The sequence below is a fragment of the Rutidosis leptorrhynchoides genome, chromosome 9, assembly GCF_046630445.1.
Source record: "Rutidosis leptorrhynchoides isolate AG116_Rl617_1_P2 chromosome 9, CSIRO_AGI_Rlap_v1, whole genome shotgun sequence".
NCBI classification, from domain to species: Eukaryota; Viridiplantae; Streptophyta; class Magnoliopsida; order Asterales; family Asteraceae; genus Rutidosis; species Rutidosis leptorrhynchoides.
The window spans coordinates 169,662,065-169,679,556 of record NC_092341.1 but is presented as its reverse complement, the minus strand read 5'-3'; the positions used below and the strand labels follow the sequence as shown (position 1 = coordinate 169,679,556).

The 17,492-nt window shown below is 31.7% G+C and overlaps 1 protein-coding gene across 3 annotated transcripts; it reads left to right on the top strand.

Annotated features, from left to right (window-relative positions):
* The first annotated feature begins 2,666 nt into the window (after nucleotides 1-2,666).
* On the top strand, nucleotides 2,667-9,585 carry LOC139866590 (protein RMD5 homolog). 3 transcript variants are annotated; one of them, XM_071854872.1, is made up of 4 exons: nucleotides 3,052-3,431; nucleotides 3,538-3,665; nucleotides 3,746-3,804; nucleotides 8,184-9,585. In XM_071854872.1, the coding sequence occupies exon 4, from the start codon at nucleotides 8,240-8,242 to the stop codon at nucleotides 9,389-9,391; it is 1,152 nt and encodes a 383-aa protein (XP_071710973.1). In that variant the 5' UTR covers nucleotides 3,052-3,431; nucleotides 3,538-3,665; nucleotides 3,746-3,804; nucleotides 8,184-8,239; the 3' UTR covers nucleotides 9,392-9,585. The 3 variants fall into 3 exon arrangements, with proteins under 3 accessions (XP_071710971.1, XP_071710973.1, XP_071710972.1); XM_071854870.1 differs by lacking the exons at nucleotides 3,052-3,431; nucleotides 3,538-3,665 and adding an exon at nucleotides 2,667-2,725; XM_071854871.1 differs by having other exon boundaries at nucleotides 3,052-3,665.
* Nucleotides 9,586-17,492: the final 7,907 nt, after the last annotated feature.

Genomic DNA, 17,492 nt, shown 5'->3' with positions numbered 1-17,492 from the left:
AAGATAAAATATAAATCCTGAAACAAGCTGAGACTCTGGTATGTCTGGTATCTTCTGACACTCAATGGTATAACGTTTCATAAAATCACTCAATGATTCATTCTGGTGCATTGTTATCTCATGTGCATCAAGATGTGACAATGTGCAGTTTCTCAAGCTTTGATATTGCATCACAAACTTTGCCCTCAAATCAAGAAAACTGGTAATGCTCCTTGGTGGTAAGCTAGCAAACCACTCTCTTGCCATTTTCTGCAATACCATTGGAAACATATGGCACGCAGTTTCATCTTTCCAATGCTGTAACCTCATGACACCTTCAAACAAAGTCAGAAAATCTTCTGGATCTGTTGTACCATCATAAACACCGATAGATGGAACTCTCAAATTTCTTGGTAATGGATATTCTGCGATTCGAGGGATAAAACACTGTGTTGACTCTGCCATTGCTGGTGTTTTGATAGCTTCATCTCCAGTAATCAGATCAGATCAGATTAGAATGATGTGAAATGTGTTGACCCAAGGGGTCTATTTATAGGCGTAGAATGTCCGAAATTCACGGGATACACGTGTCAATAACTGAATGGTTCTATTACGTGAAGTATCCTGAATGTCGGTGGCGTGTGCTGACATGGCTGCGTGCCGTTCGCGCGCTGAGTTAAAGGGCTTATGCATAGAAGCTGCCTGCAGGGCTTACGCTTGACGCTGAGCGGCCTGATGGACGCTGGGCGGCAAACTCTGAAAACAGCTATATTTCATGCTATATGTATTATAACGGTATTGTAAGTTTGTAAAATATTGTATAAAGGTTTGAACGCGAAATATTATTATAATCAGTTTTTCATATAGAATTGTAGTAGTTGAATGGTATATTAGCTACTAAGTATGAACTTAACGGGTAGGTACTACCCGAATTAAAACTATAAAATGCTAATATGAAGAAAAAGCTTTTATAAATGAGTTCATATTATGCTACGAAATACTATTGACTACTCTTAATATTCTATAAAAACTGCATTCAAGAAACTTATTTCGATGTAATATATTTTTATTGTAAACCATTATGTAATGGTCGTGTGTAAAGGTATATTTTAGATTATCATTATTTGATAATCTACGTAATGTTTTTTTTAAAACCTTTATCGATAAAATAAAGGTTATGGTTGTTTTAAAAATGAATGCAGTCTTTGAGAAACGTCTCATACAGAGGTCAAAACCTCGCGACGAAATCAATTAATATGGAACGTTCATAATCAATATAAACGTGACATTTCACAATTTGATGAAGATTTATGAATCTAAAAAAAAAAATAAAAAGAAAAATTGATTTTGCTTATCCCACTTAGCCACTAAAGTTGCTTAGCCATGGATGTAACTAAAATTGTGTGTGTGTGTGTGTGTGTGTGTGTGTGTGTGTGTATAGTTGACACAGTAGTTGATTTCATTTTACGAAAAAATACATATATTGATTTCAACTAATCCTTCGATACTTGATATGACCGAAACAGACGGTTTTATTTATGCAGTGTCGTCAGGCCGCAAGGCGTTAGAATCAGCTATCGGGAGAAGAGGTAATAGTTTTAAATTTATATTTAGCGGGGCCTAAATCGTACTACTCCTTATTATGAAGAGTAAGGGAAGTATGACCTAGGGTCGTATTTTTAAGATATCAGTAGAATCGCACCTATAATTAAAGCTTAAGATAATCCTACAGTGAAGGAGTAGTGGTTTATTACTTAATCTTGGGTTTTCTAGTTTATAAGATAAAATAAAGTAAATGCGATAAAATTTGTAATTCAGCTAAGGTTAAAACAAGTGCATACTATGGTTTCGTCAGTTACTTTGCCGAGATTATGGAATGTTGGCTCATGAACAGTTAGTGACCTTGTATTCATTACACTAGTCCTAAACGCCCCTGTCATAAGACATGTCACTGAGTAATGCGTTAGGCTTAAAGATTCTGAATAGACAGCAACATCCCTTACCCCCGACGCCCTTGCAGTCTGACTACAGCATACACGTTCAGACGGCTCATCCAATTGAGCGACTCGGTTGGGTGATGTATTAACATTCCACAAAGGTCTAAACTTTCTTAAGCATAATAGAATGCAGGGTATGCCGTATCCGAGAGACGTGATGTGTTTCGATGCTTTCGTTAATGATTGAGTTTAAAAAGATAGTTATGCTCTTAAAAAGAGTTCAACCATAATGAACACCATGGCCAAGTCAGGTTTGACTTCCATGAACACGTTCAGTTATCATAACGGTCCAATCCTTTATGGATTTTTAAAACCCAGATATCCGATTTTTCGGATATTTTTAGATTGAATTTTCAATTATTTTGATTACAGATTCGGATTCAGATACGAACACCTCTTAACACGCTATAACCATATCACGAATACTCCTAGTAGCAAGGCTCGAGTTTAATTCCACTAGTTTTATACGACAAATAAAGTAAAGTACATAATTCTATCAATAAAATTTTAGATATGTTTAAAAATTATAACTTTTTTTTTTTTTTTTTTTTTTTTTAATTCGTGGCAACAACTAAAATGTATGAGGATATAAAACGTAAAAATAAATAAAAGTTAAAAGCCCTATTTGGCAATTTCCGCAAAATCAAGTGTCTTCCATAAGATATTACTCCGTATTAACCTTGTTTTTTCCCCAATTTTACACCAAAAATTCACTCGTCAGAAACCCCATCTTGCGCCCTAACCGCCAGGTAATACAATACTAACCAATTCCACATCTCTATTTCCCTTCATATATTTCTTTTTATTTATGAGTTACATTTTTATTGATATTTAATTATAAGTATGAATTAATTTCTGTTATGCCTCGATATGGATCGTTCACCAAAATTCAAGTATTATTATTATTTTGATTTTGATTAAATAGCTAATGAAATTGAGTAGAAATGATAACCGATTAAAGATCATAAGGTTTGATTCGATTAGTTAGGGTATACGATTGTTTGACAATTTACATAAATTATACTTATTAGTTAGTTGTTACTTGCATTTGTGTGCTGTTATTATTTAGGTGAGATCTAGGATTTAGTAAAAAAAATTATTCTGAATCGGATAAAATAAGTGCTTTGATGGATTCGTATTATAGTCTTGTATTATTACTAGATTACTAGATTATGTATTGGTAATCTGTCTTCAAGATATAAAATGGGATGTATTTTCGTTTACAGTGGGCTGACTAAAACAATTCATGACCAAAATCTTGTTTATTCTACTCCAACATAAACATTATATGTACTTTCTTTGAACTAGTTCGACGTCAAAAATCTGAATTGATTTTGGATTAGGAAGCTAATGCGTGTTTGTTACCTCAAGCATAGTTAAAACAATGTATACATTATCACACTGTAATGATCGTCTATAAAGTTTCCAACACAGCTTATCGAGGCCCTTTTTCAGGTTATTGTCACCTGTATAATTTCACCATATTATGGTCAATAACTCTATGTAACTTGTTTGTTTGACTAAACAAGCTTAATTCGTAATAAATTATTACTAATAATAGATATCACTTGGGAAACTATGATGTGAACCTGAAATGCTCTCACTCGCTTAGTAATAGTAGATATCGTTTGAACCTGCAATCTAATAACTTATTGGTTGTTGGTCCACCTTGATACTGCTTGGTTAAAGGTGATTGGTTGAATCAATTAGGTTTATTTTATATGTGTTATCTTTTTTCCCAATCATCTCAGTGGTGAAAACATTGACAGGTAGCATCATCTAAGACTAAAGCCGCAAATTTCTTTGTCAATCAGATCCAGGCTATCAGGTAATCACATTTGTATTCTAAATATCATTTACTGTATTAGGTTGGCTTAGAGTTTCCTGTATGTTCATATTTGCTTTATGAGACACTAAAGTCCGTCTAGTTTAATTTGTTGGTTTTCTCACATTGAAGTCATTCTCACCCTCTTGGGGTGAAAGGGGACTGCCTGGTAAATAGCCTTAGTGATTATGATATTTCAAGAATCAAGCACCTGAAAGTAGTATAGGTCATTAGCTGATCGAGTTGATTTGGATGAATTTTCTAGAGTTCGAGCTGGTTTTTTCGACACTGGTTTTTGTTTTCTTTTTTATTCCTTTCTTTGAATATAGGTAATTACAATATAATAATTAATAATATTAATAATACTATGATTAAAATAACCTAGATAATTGAAATGACCCAAAAACGTCACCCAGAAAACGAACAAATTTCAAAGTTTTCGATCATTTTGACACTTGAACCGTTTCGACCATTTGGACATCAAACCATTACAACATATATATAATGCATTCATTAAATTCCAACACCAACTATTCCAAACAAATTAGTTCCCCAAAACAAGGCGGCAATTTTGACCCATATGTCACAAATGACTTTAAATCAAATACAAACACCAAAATCCGACACTAACAGCAACAAAATACGTTAGACATCAAGAGCATCATTTTCCGGGTGTAACTACTCGTTCAATAAGACACCCACGTGTACATCCAACAAGCATATCAAAAGATTCTTAAGCAAGTAAGCTAATCACCTAGCTTACCTTTTCATTATCCACAACCAAACTTGTAAAAATGTATAAACAACAACAAGGTAAGCAAAGCTTAGTGAGAACAACCTATGCATATTAGTCAATAAAGTTCATATAGATAATCAAACCACATACAACAAAATACCAATGAAACCACATACAACATAAACCACATAGATAATCACCCCCGATACTAACATGCGTTTGCGTTCCCGATGTGAAGTCTCCTTAACATCATACAATCAATCACAACCGCACACCCGGTGCTAACTTAGGTCCTTGCTGCATTCCCAACGTGAAGCAAGTACCCCTTGCTGCGTTCCCAACATGAAGCAAGTTCCCCTTTTGCGTTCCCAACGTGAACTAAGTTTCTATACCATCTCCGATGCATTCCCAACGTGAAGCAAGTTTCTATACCATCTCCAATATAATAAAACACTTGCTGCGTTCCCAACGTGAAGCAGGTTTCTCTACCATCTCCAATAGGTTGCAAAAATCGGAAAAATCATCGAGAACTCAGTGATAACTCAGATTCAGAAGTTTGGCGAGTTCTCGTTTTATCAATCGGAAAAAAATCGGTCAACGACCGATTTCTCGGACTTCTCGGTCAATATCCGATTTTATTGAATTTCTCGGTCAAATCACAAAAGTTATCTCAAAAGTCTAACATACATATATATATATATATATACATATATATATATATATATATATATATATATATATATATATATATATATATATATATATATTAAAAGTCAACGAAAGTCAACAACAGAGTTCTCCCGAAATCTCCCCGAGTTCTCCGAGAACTCCTAAAAATTGTCCCGCCAAGAACTCCTCAAGTTCCGAGCTCTTCAACCTTGCCAATATTATAACACACATTTGCATATCAATTTTATCAAATAATATGCACACATTATACTCACCTCAATCCAAGTAAGTAAATCAATAAAGTGCACTCCAAGTAAGCACAATCATCATAAATCATAATCCATTCCAAACAAGCAACATTTAACAAGTCAACTTCCAAGTAATAGTATCAACCTATTCAACAACAAGCATAACATACATGTCAGCTAACCACACTTCCAAGATTATCTAATTAAACTCACATTCAGACTTCAAAGCCATATATATTAGAAAGGAGACTCTAAGACCTTTCTAACATGTGTTTACACGCCCCAAACGGAGCTACGGTTACAGAGTTATGACCGTTTCAAAACGACACACCGAATCTGTCCAAAATTCGTTTTTTCACCAAACATCACCAATTCCAATTAAAACGAACTCTAACTCTTTCTTTACCCAAAATCAGTTTATAAGAGGTTTGGAGTGATTTATAACAACTAATATCATCATCATTCACAATAATAACTACTCTGGACAGTTCATCAAACATCTAGTGTGCATGCTCCAAAAATCATGATTTCTAGATCAGTTTCATAATTTCACTGCTTTTGCTTAAAACTAAACTTAACAAAATCATCTCTACAAGTTATAATAAACTAGATTATGACTTGCACCTATTAAGATCATGACTCCATCAACCTTTCACTCAATTCTAACTTTTAAATTCCTTCTACGAACATGCGCTAGACTCATATTACCCAAAATCACCCAATTTCATAAATCCCATATGTAAAATTACTAAAGTTAGGGTTCATACTTACAAGAGTTGAAGATGGAGATCAAGATGGATGATTCTAGCCAAAATCCCACTTCCTCGATGTTAGTTGACTACCCAATTACTCTGATGCAAAGTTTAAAGCCTCAAATCTTCAAAATTAAAACCCTTCTTCCTCGTCACCCTTCTCTCTCTTCTCTCTGGATGTTTTTTTTTTTCTTGCCACAAATAAGACTTTTGACTGGACTTCCAGCTTCAATCAAGTTTTTATTTTGGCAATACAAGCCCCCCTTATTTACCCAAAATTACAAAAATATCCCTCAAACTTTCAGGAACTTAACCTTTTGGCCCCTCAATTATGTTGGGTGTTACTTTAATATGTTACTGAGCATATACTTAGATCAGTTGATTATGGCATATTTTTCTTTTTATCTATAATCTAATTTGATCTAAACTAATTACAATAAGGTAATACCAAAGGTTATGGGTTCAAGTCCAGGAGTGGACAATAAGTATGTATATATTCGTGGAAAAATTCATGTCGGGAGTATGTGAGTTTCCTTTCATTAAAAAATTATACAATAAGGTAATACTATATTTATATGTTAAACAAATAATTATAGTAAACGTCAAACTTTTAAATAAAGGGTTTGCTAGTTTTATGAGTATGTGCTAGCCAATCCGATAAAATTAAGAATTTCAAATCCGTTTGATTCAAACAAAACTCCTTTTGGTTAACGGGTAAAATCGAGTTGATGACCCTATTTAACCAACATATTTTGCCCCTGTTGAATGGGGTCATCAACTAGCAAACAATTAAAGAATACTGTACCGCCCTACGGTCATCAACTCGAATACAGTATTCAATAAATAGGGTCATATTTATTGATAAAGTTGGGCTAGGGCGGTATTAAGTGTCGTTGAATAGGGTCATCAATAAATAGGGTCATCAACTCGAATACAGTATTCAATAAATAGGGTCATATTTTGCTAGTTGATTCAAACAATACTTGCACAATACACACCCAGTTTATATTCAGCAATTAAAGAATACTGTACCGCCCTAGCCCAACTTTATTAAGTATTCTTTAATTGCTGAATATAAACTGGGTGTGTAAGTATTTGTCCTGGCTAAACAAATTATGATCTCATTTCTTTGTAGATGCAAATTTCAATTCATTCTATACACTACAAATAATTACGGCTACATTTTAATACTTTTTTTCACCTTGCATTTTTAAGTAAAATAGAAATTTGATCTTTTAGGGATTGAATATATCGGATGTTTACATATTATATTTATTTAGCATCTTAAAATAGAATATATGGAGTTTTAGTTAATTAGTATTAGTACAGTAGTTAATAAGAAACTGAAAATATGCTCGATTCAACCAACCCAGTATTCCATATACATGAAGTATTGGCTAGATTTTTTGTTCCCACCTAATTATATAATCTACTTTTCTAAAAGATTATCTGTAATAGTAAGGATTTAAGATTTAAGATTTAAGATTTGTTGCTGTATAATTAAAAATTTTAAGTCAAATATGATATATCTAGGATTTAATGATCTTATTTTATATTACTGTTTGTATCTTATCTCAATATGAATGAAATAATAAAATATCAACTTTTGTTCCTAATTTTTTAAACTAATAGCCTACTTTTCAATTTTGCATGGGGCCATTATTGGGATGTCCATGATTACCGTACAGTATGAAAATATTCAAATGTTGAAATTTTTTATCCTATTTTCATAGGGATTTGGATATTTTCACTTCGGTTTTTGATAGATCCACTATATTTATTCATTAACTGTAGTAGATCTATCAAAAACTAATGTGGATTTATCATTGCTCATTTTCATATGTTTTGATTAATTGATTAATTATGAATGATTTTTTAAAAGTTCATATGTTTCATTAGTGCCTATATGATGTATTTCTACTAAAACTGCTTGAAATCATATGGTAATTAAGGATAGCGTCTTATTTATTGTTGTAGGTACATATTACTTAAAATAAGCAAAGCCAAATCAAGTACTGGTTAACAGTTGGATCATGGAGCTGAATTCTGTCAAAGATGCATTTGACCGTGTTATGAAGAAACAAAAGGTGTCTTCTTCTAAATGCCAGGATGTGATCGAAAAGATCAACCAAGAAATCGAGCAGGCATTATCAGGACCACAATCATCATTAACAAACACTCATCACAACTCCATCTTTAATGAACTGAAATCGAAGTTGAACGATATGGCCCCACTTGGTCAACTCGAAGGCACTCAAAAGGAACTAAATCTTGCATTAAGCAAGTACACAAAGCTTCTAGAAAAACACTTCAATCCAGATATATCAAAGTCTTACAGAAACGTTGACTTTGACTTCCACACAATAAATGAAATAATTGCTAGTCACTTATACCGTGAAGGCCTGTTCCATATCGGTGATTCCTTTGTAAATGAATCTCGTGAAGAAGCTGTTGTCGAGAGGAAAACTCTTTTTCTAGAAATGTATCAAATCCTCGAGTCTTTAAAATCTCGAGACGTGCGCCCCGCTTTGAAGTGGGCCACGGCTAACCATGACAAGCTTCAAGCAAATGGGTCTGACATCGAACTGAAACTTCATCGTCTACAGTTCATAAAGATTCTCCAACATGGAAATCGAGATGAAGCTCTAAATTATGCCCGAACTTATTTATCCCCTTTTGCTAACCAACATTTGTCCGAGATTCAAAAGCTAATGGGATGCCTTTTATGGGTTGGAAAGCTCGAGTCGTCTCCATATTCCGAGCTTCTCTCACCGACCCATTGGGCCAAGTTAGCCCATGAGCTGGCCCAACAGTTCTGCAACCACTTAGGTGAGTCTTACCAAAGCCCGTTAAGCGTGACGATAGCAGCTGGAGTTCAAGGGCTACCGACTTTATTGAAGCTGATGAATGTGATGACAGGAAAAAAACAAGAATGGTTGTCGATGAAACAGTTACCCGTGCCAGTTGACTTGGATCAAGACTTCCAATTTCACTCGATATTTGTTTGTCCCGTGAGCCGTGATCAAGCCAGTGAAGATAACCCTCCGATGCTGATGTCATGTGGTCACGTGCTTTGCAAACAGTCGATAACTAAGCTGTCGAAAAACAACAGCACAAGGCCTTTTAAGTGTCCGTACTGCCCAACAGAGGTGGAAGTGGGTCAATGCAGGCAGTTGTACTTATAATATGGCATTGTGCTTCTCTAAATTATGTGTGTCATGTTATTATTTTATGCAAAATATGCAATTAGGGGAGGATGATATGGGAATGAATTGTTCAACTTATGCTGTTGGTGGTCTACCTAAATTTGGATGTAAATAGAAATTGTTTCCGCTTGTTTATTTAGGATAATTAATAAAGTTTCTCAGTTTCAAGGGTCTCATTGTTCGTTGATAATTGATACAATCAATATATCAAACTTTGGTGGTTTTATTTGTGGCAATGGTTAGTTACACTGTTTTTTTAAATAATATAGGGAAAATCGGAGTATCAGATTATTAAAAAAAATGGTTTGTGTGCTTTTTTTTACGTAGATGTTACTTGGTTTAATTACTGGTTTAAAATTTATCAAATTTATTGGTTTATTTACTCAAACTAACATAGTAACAGATAAAAATTTATCAAATTTATTGGTTTATTTACTCAAACTAACATAGTAACAGATAAATTATGTAATAAAAATGTCTGTTAACAGAGTATATACTTTTTAATGTCTGCGAATTTGCGAGATTCTGAAAAGTATATTGTAGTATCGATAAAATATAATGGATTAATATTATAATTTCATTTGACAAATCATTTTACGAGTAGGTTAAAAGAATAAAGATTACCTTGTAGATAACTAATATTCTAAAAGCAAAACAGTAATGACAAAAAGTTATTAGTTCTACTCTGTTGTAGGGGTATTCATCGGTTTGGTTTTTGGTTTTTCGGTTTATTCGGTTCGGTTTTTTCGGTTTTGAAACTTATAAAATCAAAACCAAAAACCAAACCGAAACCAAATTTAAATATCAAAACCATAACCAAAACCGAACCGAAAACCGTATTGGATTTCGGTTTGGTTTTGGTTTGTAACTAGAGGAGGAGGAGGAGGAGGAGGAGGAGGGGTTGGGGGGGTTGTGAATAGTTACTTAATACGTTTTTAACATTTTTCTCGATTGATCACCAAATTTGGTTAACTATGATCAACCAATTCAACTCAAACTTGATTTGTGTGGTGTATATATTCAAAATGATAAGTAAAGTAATGTAAAGAACATAGACACAAGGATTTATAGTGGTTCGGGTGGATGTAACTAATCCACCTTAATCCACTCCCCGATTACACTAATCGGGATTTCTTGCTTCACTAAGCACTTTTCTCCAAACCCGGTAGAGATCTGATTTACAAGTCTTCAACTTCTTTGGTAGACAACAAACCTAATCTTTCTATCCATTTGAAAGACCAACTCCAACCTAGCTCAACTTGTCTTCAACTTGAACAAGTATTAATCTCCTAATAAGATTAATCAACTTCCTAAGTCCCTTTAAGGAAGTAGATCACTAAGCTAGTCTATGCTTCTACTAATTGAAGTTACAAGACTCATACAATTAGTAATGATGATCCTAAGACAATTCTAGGACATACATCACACTAAGTAAACTCACAAGATAAGCAAATTTGATTAGTAAGTTTATAACAATCAAATTCTATATCTATAAGATCATATAATCTTCTCTTGCTTGATCACATTTGAGTAGTAATTAAAGTCCTTGTGATCTCTGGAAATATGGGTTTTGAATGTGCAAGAGAGTCAATTTCAAATGCTCTCCAATGCTTTCTATTTATAGTGGAATTCAAAAACTAGCCGTTGTCACACGGTCACATGCACGGTCGACCGTGGTTCGACCGTGCGCGCTGCAGTCCAAAATTTGTATCCGTTGTATAGCCGTTTGACTCAGATTTGAACACCATATTTTGGAATCTTTACTTCATCTAGCACCTGCAAAAGAAACCCAATATCCTACACAACTACTCTGTGACGACCCGAGAATTTCTGACCAAATTTAAACTTAAACTCTGTATGATTTCGACAAGATAAGAAAAGTCTGTTAGATTGAGTCTAAAAATTTTTGAACTGTTTTATGAAATCATTTGACCTTGATTACTCCCGCCGATTCACGAACCATTGTGTGTAAATAAATATGTAAATAAATATATATAAATATAAATATAAGTGTTTATATGATATGTTGGGTAATAAAATAAAATTTATTAAATTGAAATTAAACATATAAAATAATAAACAATAAATTGTTAATATATAAATATATATACATGAAATATATATATATATATATATATATAAGAAATTACTACCCAATGTAAATTATTACATAATATAGATATTACATAAACAATAACATGTAATGTTAATATATTAAAAATTAAAAATACAATTAATATATCAATAATACTACTCCCATTACTAGTGGTAATATATATATATATATATATATATATATATATATATATATATATATATATATATATATATATATGAAGTGTGATAAACATAAATTGATATGATGTTACTATTACTAATGTTATTACATAATTAATGAAATGTATTATTATCATATTAAACTTAATTACAAGTTAAAATAATAGTTATCATATTACCTTCATTATTAATACTGATATTTGTAATATAAATATTATAAATTTAATATATAATATATATAACTATGAGGTTTGATAAGCATAATTTGTTATATCAGTATTATAAGTATTACTCTCATCATTAATATTATATTTAGTACCATTATCTGTATTGTTAATAATAATATAATATATAATATAGATATAAAATTTAAAATATGTAACTTGTTATTATTAGGAATATTATTATTACTTTCATTATTACTACCATTTTTATAATTATTACTATTATTAATATTTAAAATAATATTAATAAGTATTTTATAATTAGTATTATTGTTAATAATTATTATTGTTATAGATTTTACAGTTATTATTATCATCATTACAAATACTAATATTATTATTGTTATATTATTATAAATTTTGTTATTATTTATAATATTAAAAGTATTATTGTTATAATTATATTTATTAATATTAAAGGATAAGATTCACTATAATATATAGATACAAATACATAAATATATATAATTTATATATACAGATAAATGCAGATATAGATAAATATTAAGACTACTTATATAAATGTAAATACAGATATATTACGTGTAAATATATATTAATAGTAGATTAGATATCTGTTTCTATCAACGAATTCTTTTCTTATTCTCTTCTGTTTATCTGTGATAAAATGTCGACTTCCATCACTAAAATCCAATTAGGAACACTGCATCCATTACCTGATTCACATTATTATTATCGTTATTATATGCAGTGTTGGAGTATTGTTAATTTAGAATTTAAAAACAGAAAAACAGTTTTGAAACCAGGTACGTGTTCTGTTCTTCTATTTTTTTTCCCCATAACTTGAATACGAACCAAATTTCAAAATATAGGAATGCCATCATGTTAGGAATCTTCTGTTTAATCAATCTGCAAAGTTTCAAAACTCAATACCTAACATCGAGTTCAAATTTAAGAGTCAAACTTAATTTTTAAAAAGTCAAAGTAAATGTTCATCGTTAAATTCGAGGTTGCTGTGATGTTATAAGTTTAATTGACGATTCAGATAGCTTCTAATAACGATTTGAAACCTTTTCATGTTATAAGTATAGTCTAAAACATTATAAAAGATTGAATTTGATTTTGAGTTCTTGAAGAGACTTAACGAGCTGTACGAATTTTAAATAAAATTTTTTTTGTGTTGTTTTAATTAATTGAATTAATCAATAATCTTTTCAGTACCATTTGTAAACCCAAAAATTTTATAAGAAACTAATTATAAGTTAGGGATTGATCACTAGTCGAGGTCACGTCTGGTCTGCTAGGGATTTATGAAGAAGATGAATGTTTTAACAATCGGGTTATAAAAATTTCGAGGGGATAGAAGTCCAGGAAAGCAGCAATGGTTTGATGGTTTGAGTGTATTGTGTTAAACGAGAGGTTGCGGGTTCAATCTCAGCTTTGGGCAGTTTTTTTTTTAAAGGGGGCTTATTGAAGGTAGTTTTATTTTCATTGTAATTTTTATGTTATTTTTTTTTATGATCACTATTATTATTATTATTATTATTGATAGTATTATAATTGTTATTACTATCATGTTTAAACTTATAGGTATTAGAGACATTATCATCATTAGTATTTTTAAAAGTAGTATAGGTATTATGATTAAGATTATTATTATTATTAATATATTATCATTAATATTGTTATTATTATTATTATAATTATTATTTTAATAATTATTATTATTATTATTATTATTATTATTATTATTATTATTATCACTATCATTATTGTAAAAACTATTATGATTATGAAAATAAAAGTTTTAAAATATATTGTTAAGATTATAAATATAAAAATTACAAATATGAATATCAATGTTATTATGAAATCTATATGTAAGATTAAAACGAAATATTATTATTATTATTATTATTATTATTATTATTATTATTATTATTATTATTATTATTATTATTATTATTATTATTACTGTTATAATTACAAATAAATTTATATATAAAAACACATTACTATTATATTAATATTTCTTAATACTATATTTTGTTATCAACTAAACTATATTAAAATTTAATATGATGAGTATTAATTATAAACAAAGTATGAATTAAATATATTAAGTTTATTCACATAACATAATATAACAAGTATATTATTAATAATAATAACATATAAATTCATTCGATTACAAGAACAAGTTTTAATAAATATACAAATGATATTGGTTCGTGAATCCAAGGCCGACCCTGCATTGTTCAGTTGCTCAATGTCGTCATATGTATTTTTACTACAAAATACAGTATGGTGAGTTTCATTTGCCTTTTTTACCCTTTATATTTTTAGTCTGAGAATACATGCGCAACTTTTATAAATGTTTTACGAAATAGACACAAGTAATTGAAACTACATTATATGGTTGAATGACCGAAGCCGAATATGCCCCTTTTACTTGGTAACCTAAGAATTAGTAAACCAGTCTACTAATTGACGCGAATCCTAAAGATAGATCTATTGGGCCTAACGAACCCCATCCGTTGGAGCGGATGCTTTAGTACTTCGATGTTGTTTTTATCATGTCCGAAGGATTTCCCGGAATGATAGGGGATATTCTTATATGTATCTTGTTAATGTCGGTTACCAGGTGTTCACCATATGAATGATTTTTTGTCTCTATGCATGAGACGTATATTTATGAGAGCTGGAAATGAAATTCTTGTGGTCTATTAAAATGATGAAAATGATCGTTTATGATAAACTAATGAACTCACCAACCTTTTGGTTGACACTTTAAAGCATGTTTATTCTCAGGTATGAAAGAAATCTTCCGCTGTGCATTTGCTCATTTTAAAGATATTACTTGGAGTCATTCTTGGCATATTTCAAAAGACGTTGCATTCAAGTCGTTGAGTTCAATAAAGATTATTATTAAGTAAATGAAAAATTAGGTCATTTATAGTTTGTATATTATGAAATGGTATGCATGTCTGCCAACTTTCGATGTAATGAAATGTTGTCTTTTAAAAATGAATGCAATGTTTATAAAATGTATCATATAGAGGTCAAATACCTCGCGATGTAATCAACTATTGTGAATCGTTTATAATCGATATGAATGGGTCCTTTCAGTTGACATCAGAGCTGATATAACGCCTTCCATGTGTGGCGGGTTAGTCGTAAAGGAGGTTCTCACAGTGTTACCTGTGACGAAGCATTGGCTCTTACTCCTTGCGATCCCTTATGAGGATTGGCAGTAGCCGAGAGGCAGGCCCTAAAATCAGTATCTGAGGTACACTCAGTGGTCACCAGGCGGTTAGCTGGGAAGGCACTGGGTGGGATGGTGGTTGTCCCCACTGTATTTCAGTTGGTATCAGAGCAGTGGTCTTAGTAAACCAGGTCTTGCATTAGTGTGTCTAACTGATAGTTGTTTAGATGCATTAGTGAGTCTGGACTTCGATCGTATCTGCATGTCAAAAGTTTTGCTTATCATTTCTAGTCGGAAATCATCTGCTTATCATCCTTAGGAAATTACCTGCTTAACATTCTTAGTCTAGACATGTCTTACTGCCTCTATTGCATAGACAGTGTATAGATAAATTTATATCTTAGAGTATCTGTTATTGTTACCTTTGCCTGACAGCTTCCGTAGATTCCTCTGTAACTTATGGGATTTTAGTATTATATATGCATATGTAAATTATGTATTGCAGGGTACTAATCTATATCCTATAATCTATTTCTTATCGAAAATCCTTCATCTGATCGTACGAGACGAATCCCTCAACCAGTTCGAATTCCTCGGATTCCGACAGCTATTCCGATATGGAGTTTCACCTAAGCTCCGATAGCAGTGTCACCAGAATGAATCAACCAATCATCCATCCCCAATTCATCTGATGGGTTCGTAGTCGACTTAACCGATGGAGACGAGAAGAAGGCGATCCCTTCCACCCACCAACCTGCACTCTTGGCGAAGAACCTGAATCATTCACCAGCGAACCAATCCGAAACACTATTTTCGCACTCATTACCCGAATATCTCGCCATGATTATATACTATCTCAAATTCAAAACCTTATTCAACCGCTCGTTCCGACCGACAATCATCCCGGAATAATATAAGAAGTCAACGAACTTCGCGCCCGAGTTGTAGCCTTGGAAAATATGGTGCAAAGTTTACTAGCTTCAACAACGTCACCGTCATCAACAGCGACATTCGCATCCCATGCCTCAACATCTCATTCTGTACCTCAAATATAATCATCGTTCTACGTGACGTTCTACATTAATTATCTTCGTTCGACATGATGATTATGTAATCTCTAATGTTTTAGAGATTATGTACTCTAATTCTAACCGAAAAGCAAATGAGTTTAATGTTATATTAACTCGTTAAATCCATAATTACATCTGAAGAAAATATATATGTATATATGTTTTCATAAAGATTGTAATTAAAAATTCTTTTGTACAAACTGTTAATGGTAAAAATATTTTAACGGGTAGGTAATACCCGAGGAATATTTAGATTTCACATTAATAAATTACACTGTACATTATTCGAAGCTGATTCAACAGTCATTCACTATCCTACTTACAACCACCGATATACTTATCCGTTCACCACAGATAACCATTTTCATTCAATTTTATATTTGGATTTTGAACTATCAGAATCCAACAAGTGGCATAATGAAGAAAACATTGGACAAAATAAAATTTGATTAGAAACAGACTAATTAACAATATGAAATTTTGTTAAGAAACCATGCTAATAAGATCCTAGCTAACTGTTCCTAGCTAACTGTTAATTCCGTATTACCTTTTATTTATCGCAATTTATTTATCGCAATTTTAATTCTCGCAATTTTATTTATCGTCATTTAATTTCTGTTATTTATTTTACGCACTTTAAATATCAGGACACGTATACAAGGTTTTGACATATCATATCGACGCATTTATATATATTATTTGGAATAACCATATACACTCTATATGCAGTAATGCTGGAGTTAGCTATACATGGTTGAGGTTGATTCTACAATAATATATATAATTTGAGTTGTGATCGAGTCTGAGACATGTATATGGGTCACGATACGTATTAATTAATTCGAATATTATATATTAAACTATATATGAATTATTGGACTGTTAACTGTGGACTATCTACTGTGGACTAATAACATTGGACAATTAAAATGAATTAAAATATTAATTATAACATATGAAACTAAACATTTCTTCAAGTTTGCCACTTGATTTCATCTTAAACCTCATTTGTATCTTGACGATTACAATCTGCGTTCAAACCTTTCATGACCCTTGAAAACACCTCAATCGATAGGATGAACCAACCGAACTTCATCTACGGAAGAAAAGATTGATACATATAGTTATGCACCTAAAAAACACTCGAAACCTGATTAAACGTTTAACACGTATCTGTGCTAGCTCCTTTGGCATTGTTATTACCGAAAATAGCATTCCAATTCTTTTTCAAAGTAGTCAGTTTTGTGACTGCTCCAGCAAGTCAACTTCGATTTTTCATTTGAAACAACCTTATTGTAACCTTGATATAAATGCGTGCTCTTTTATTGTTACCGGGGAACCTT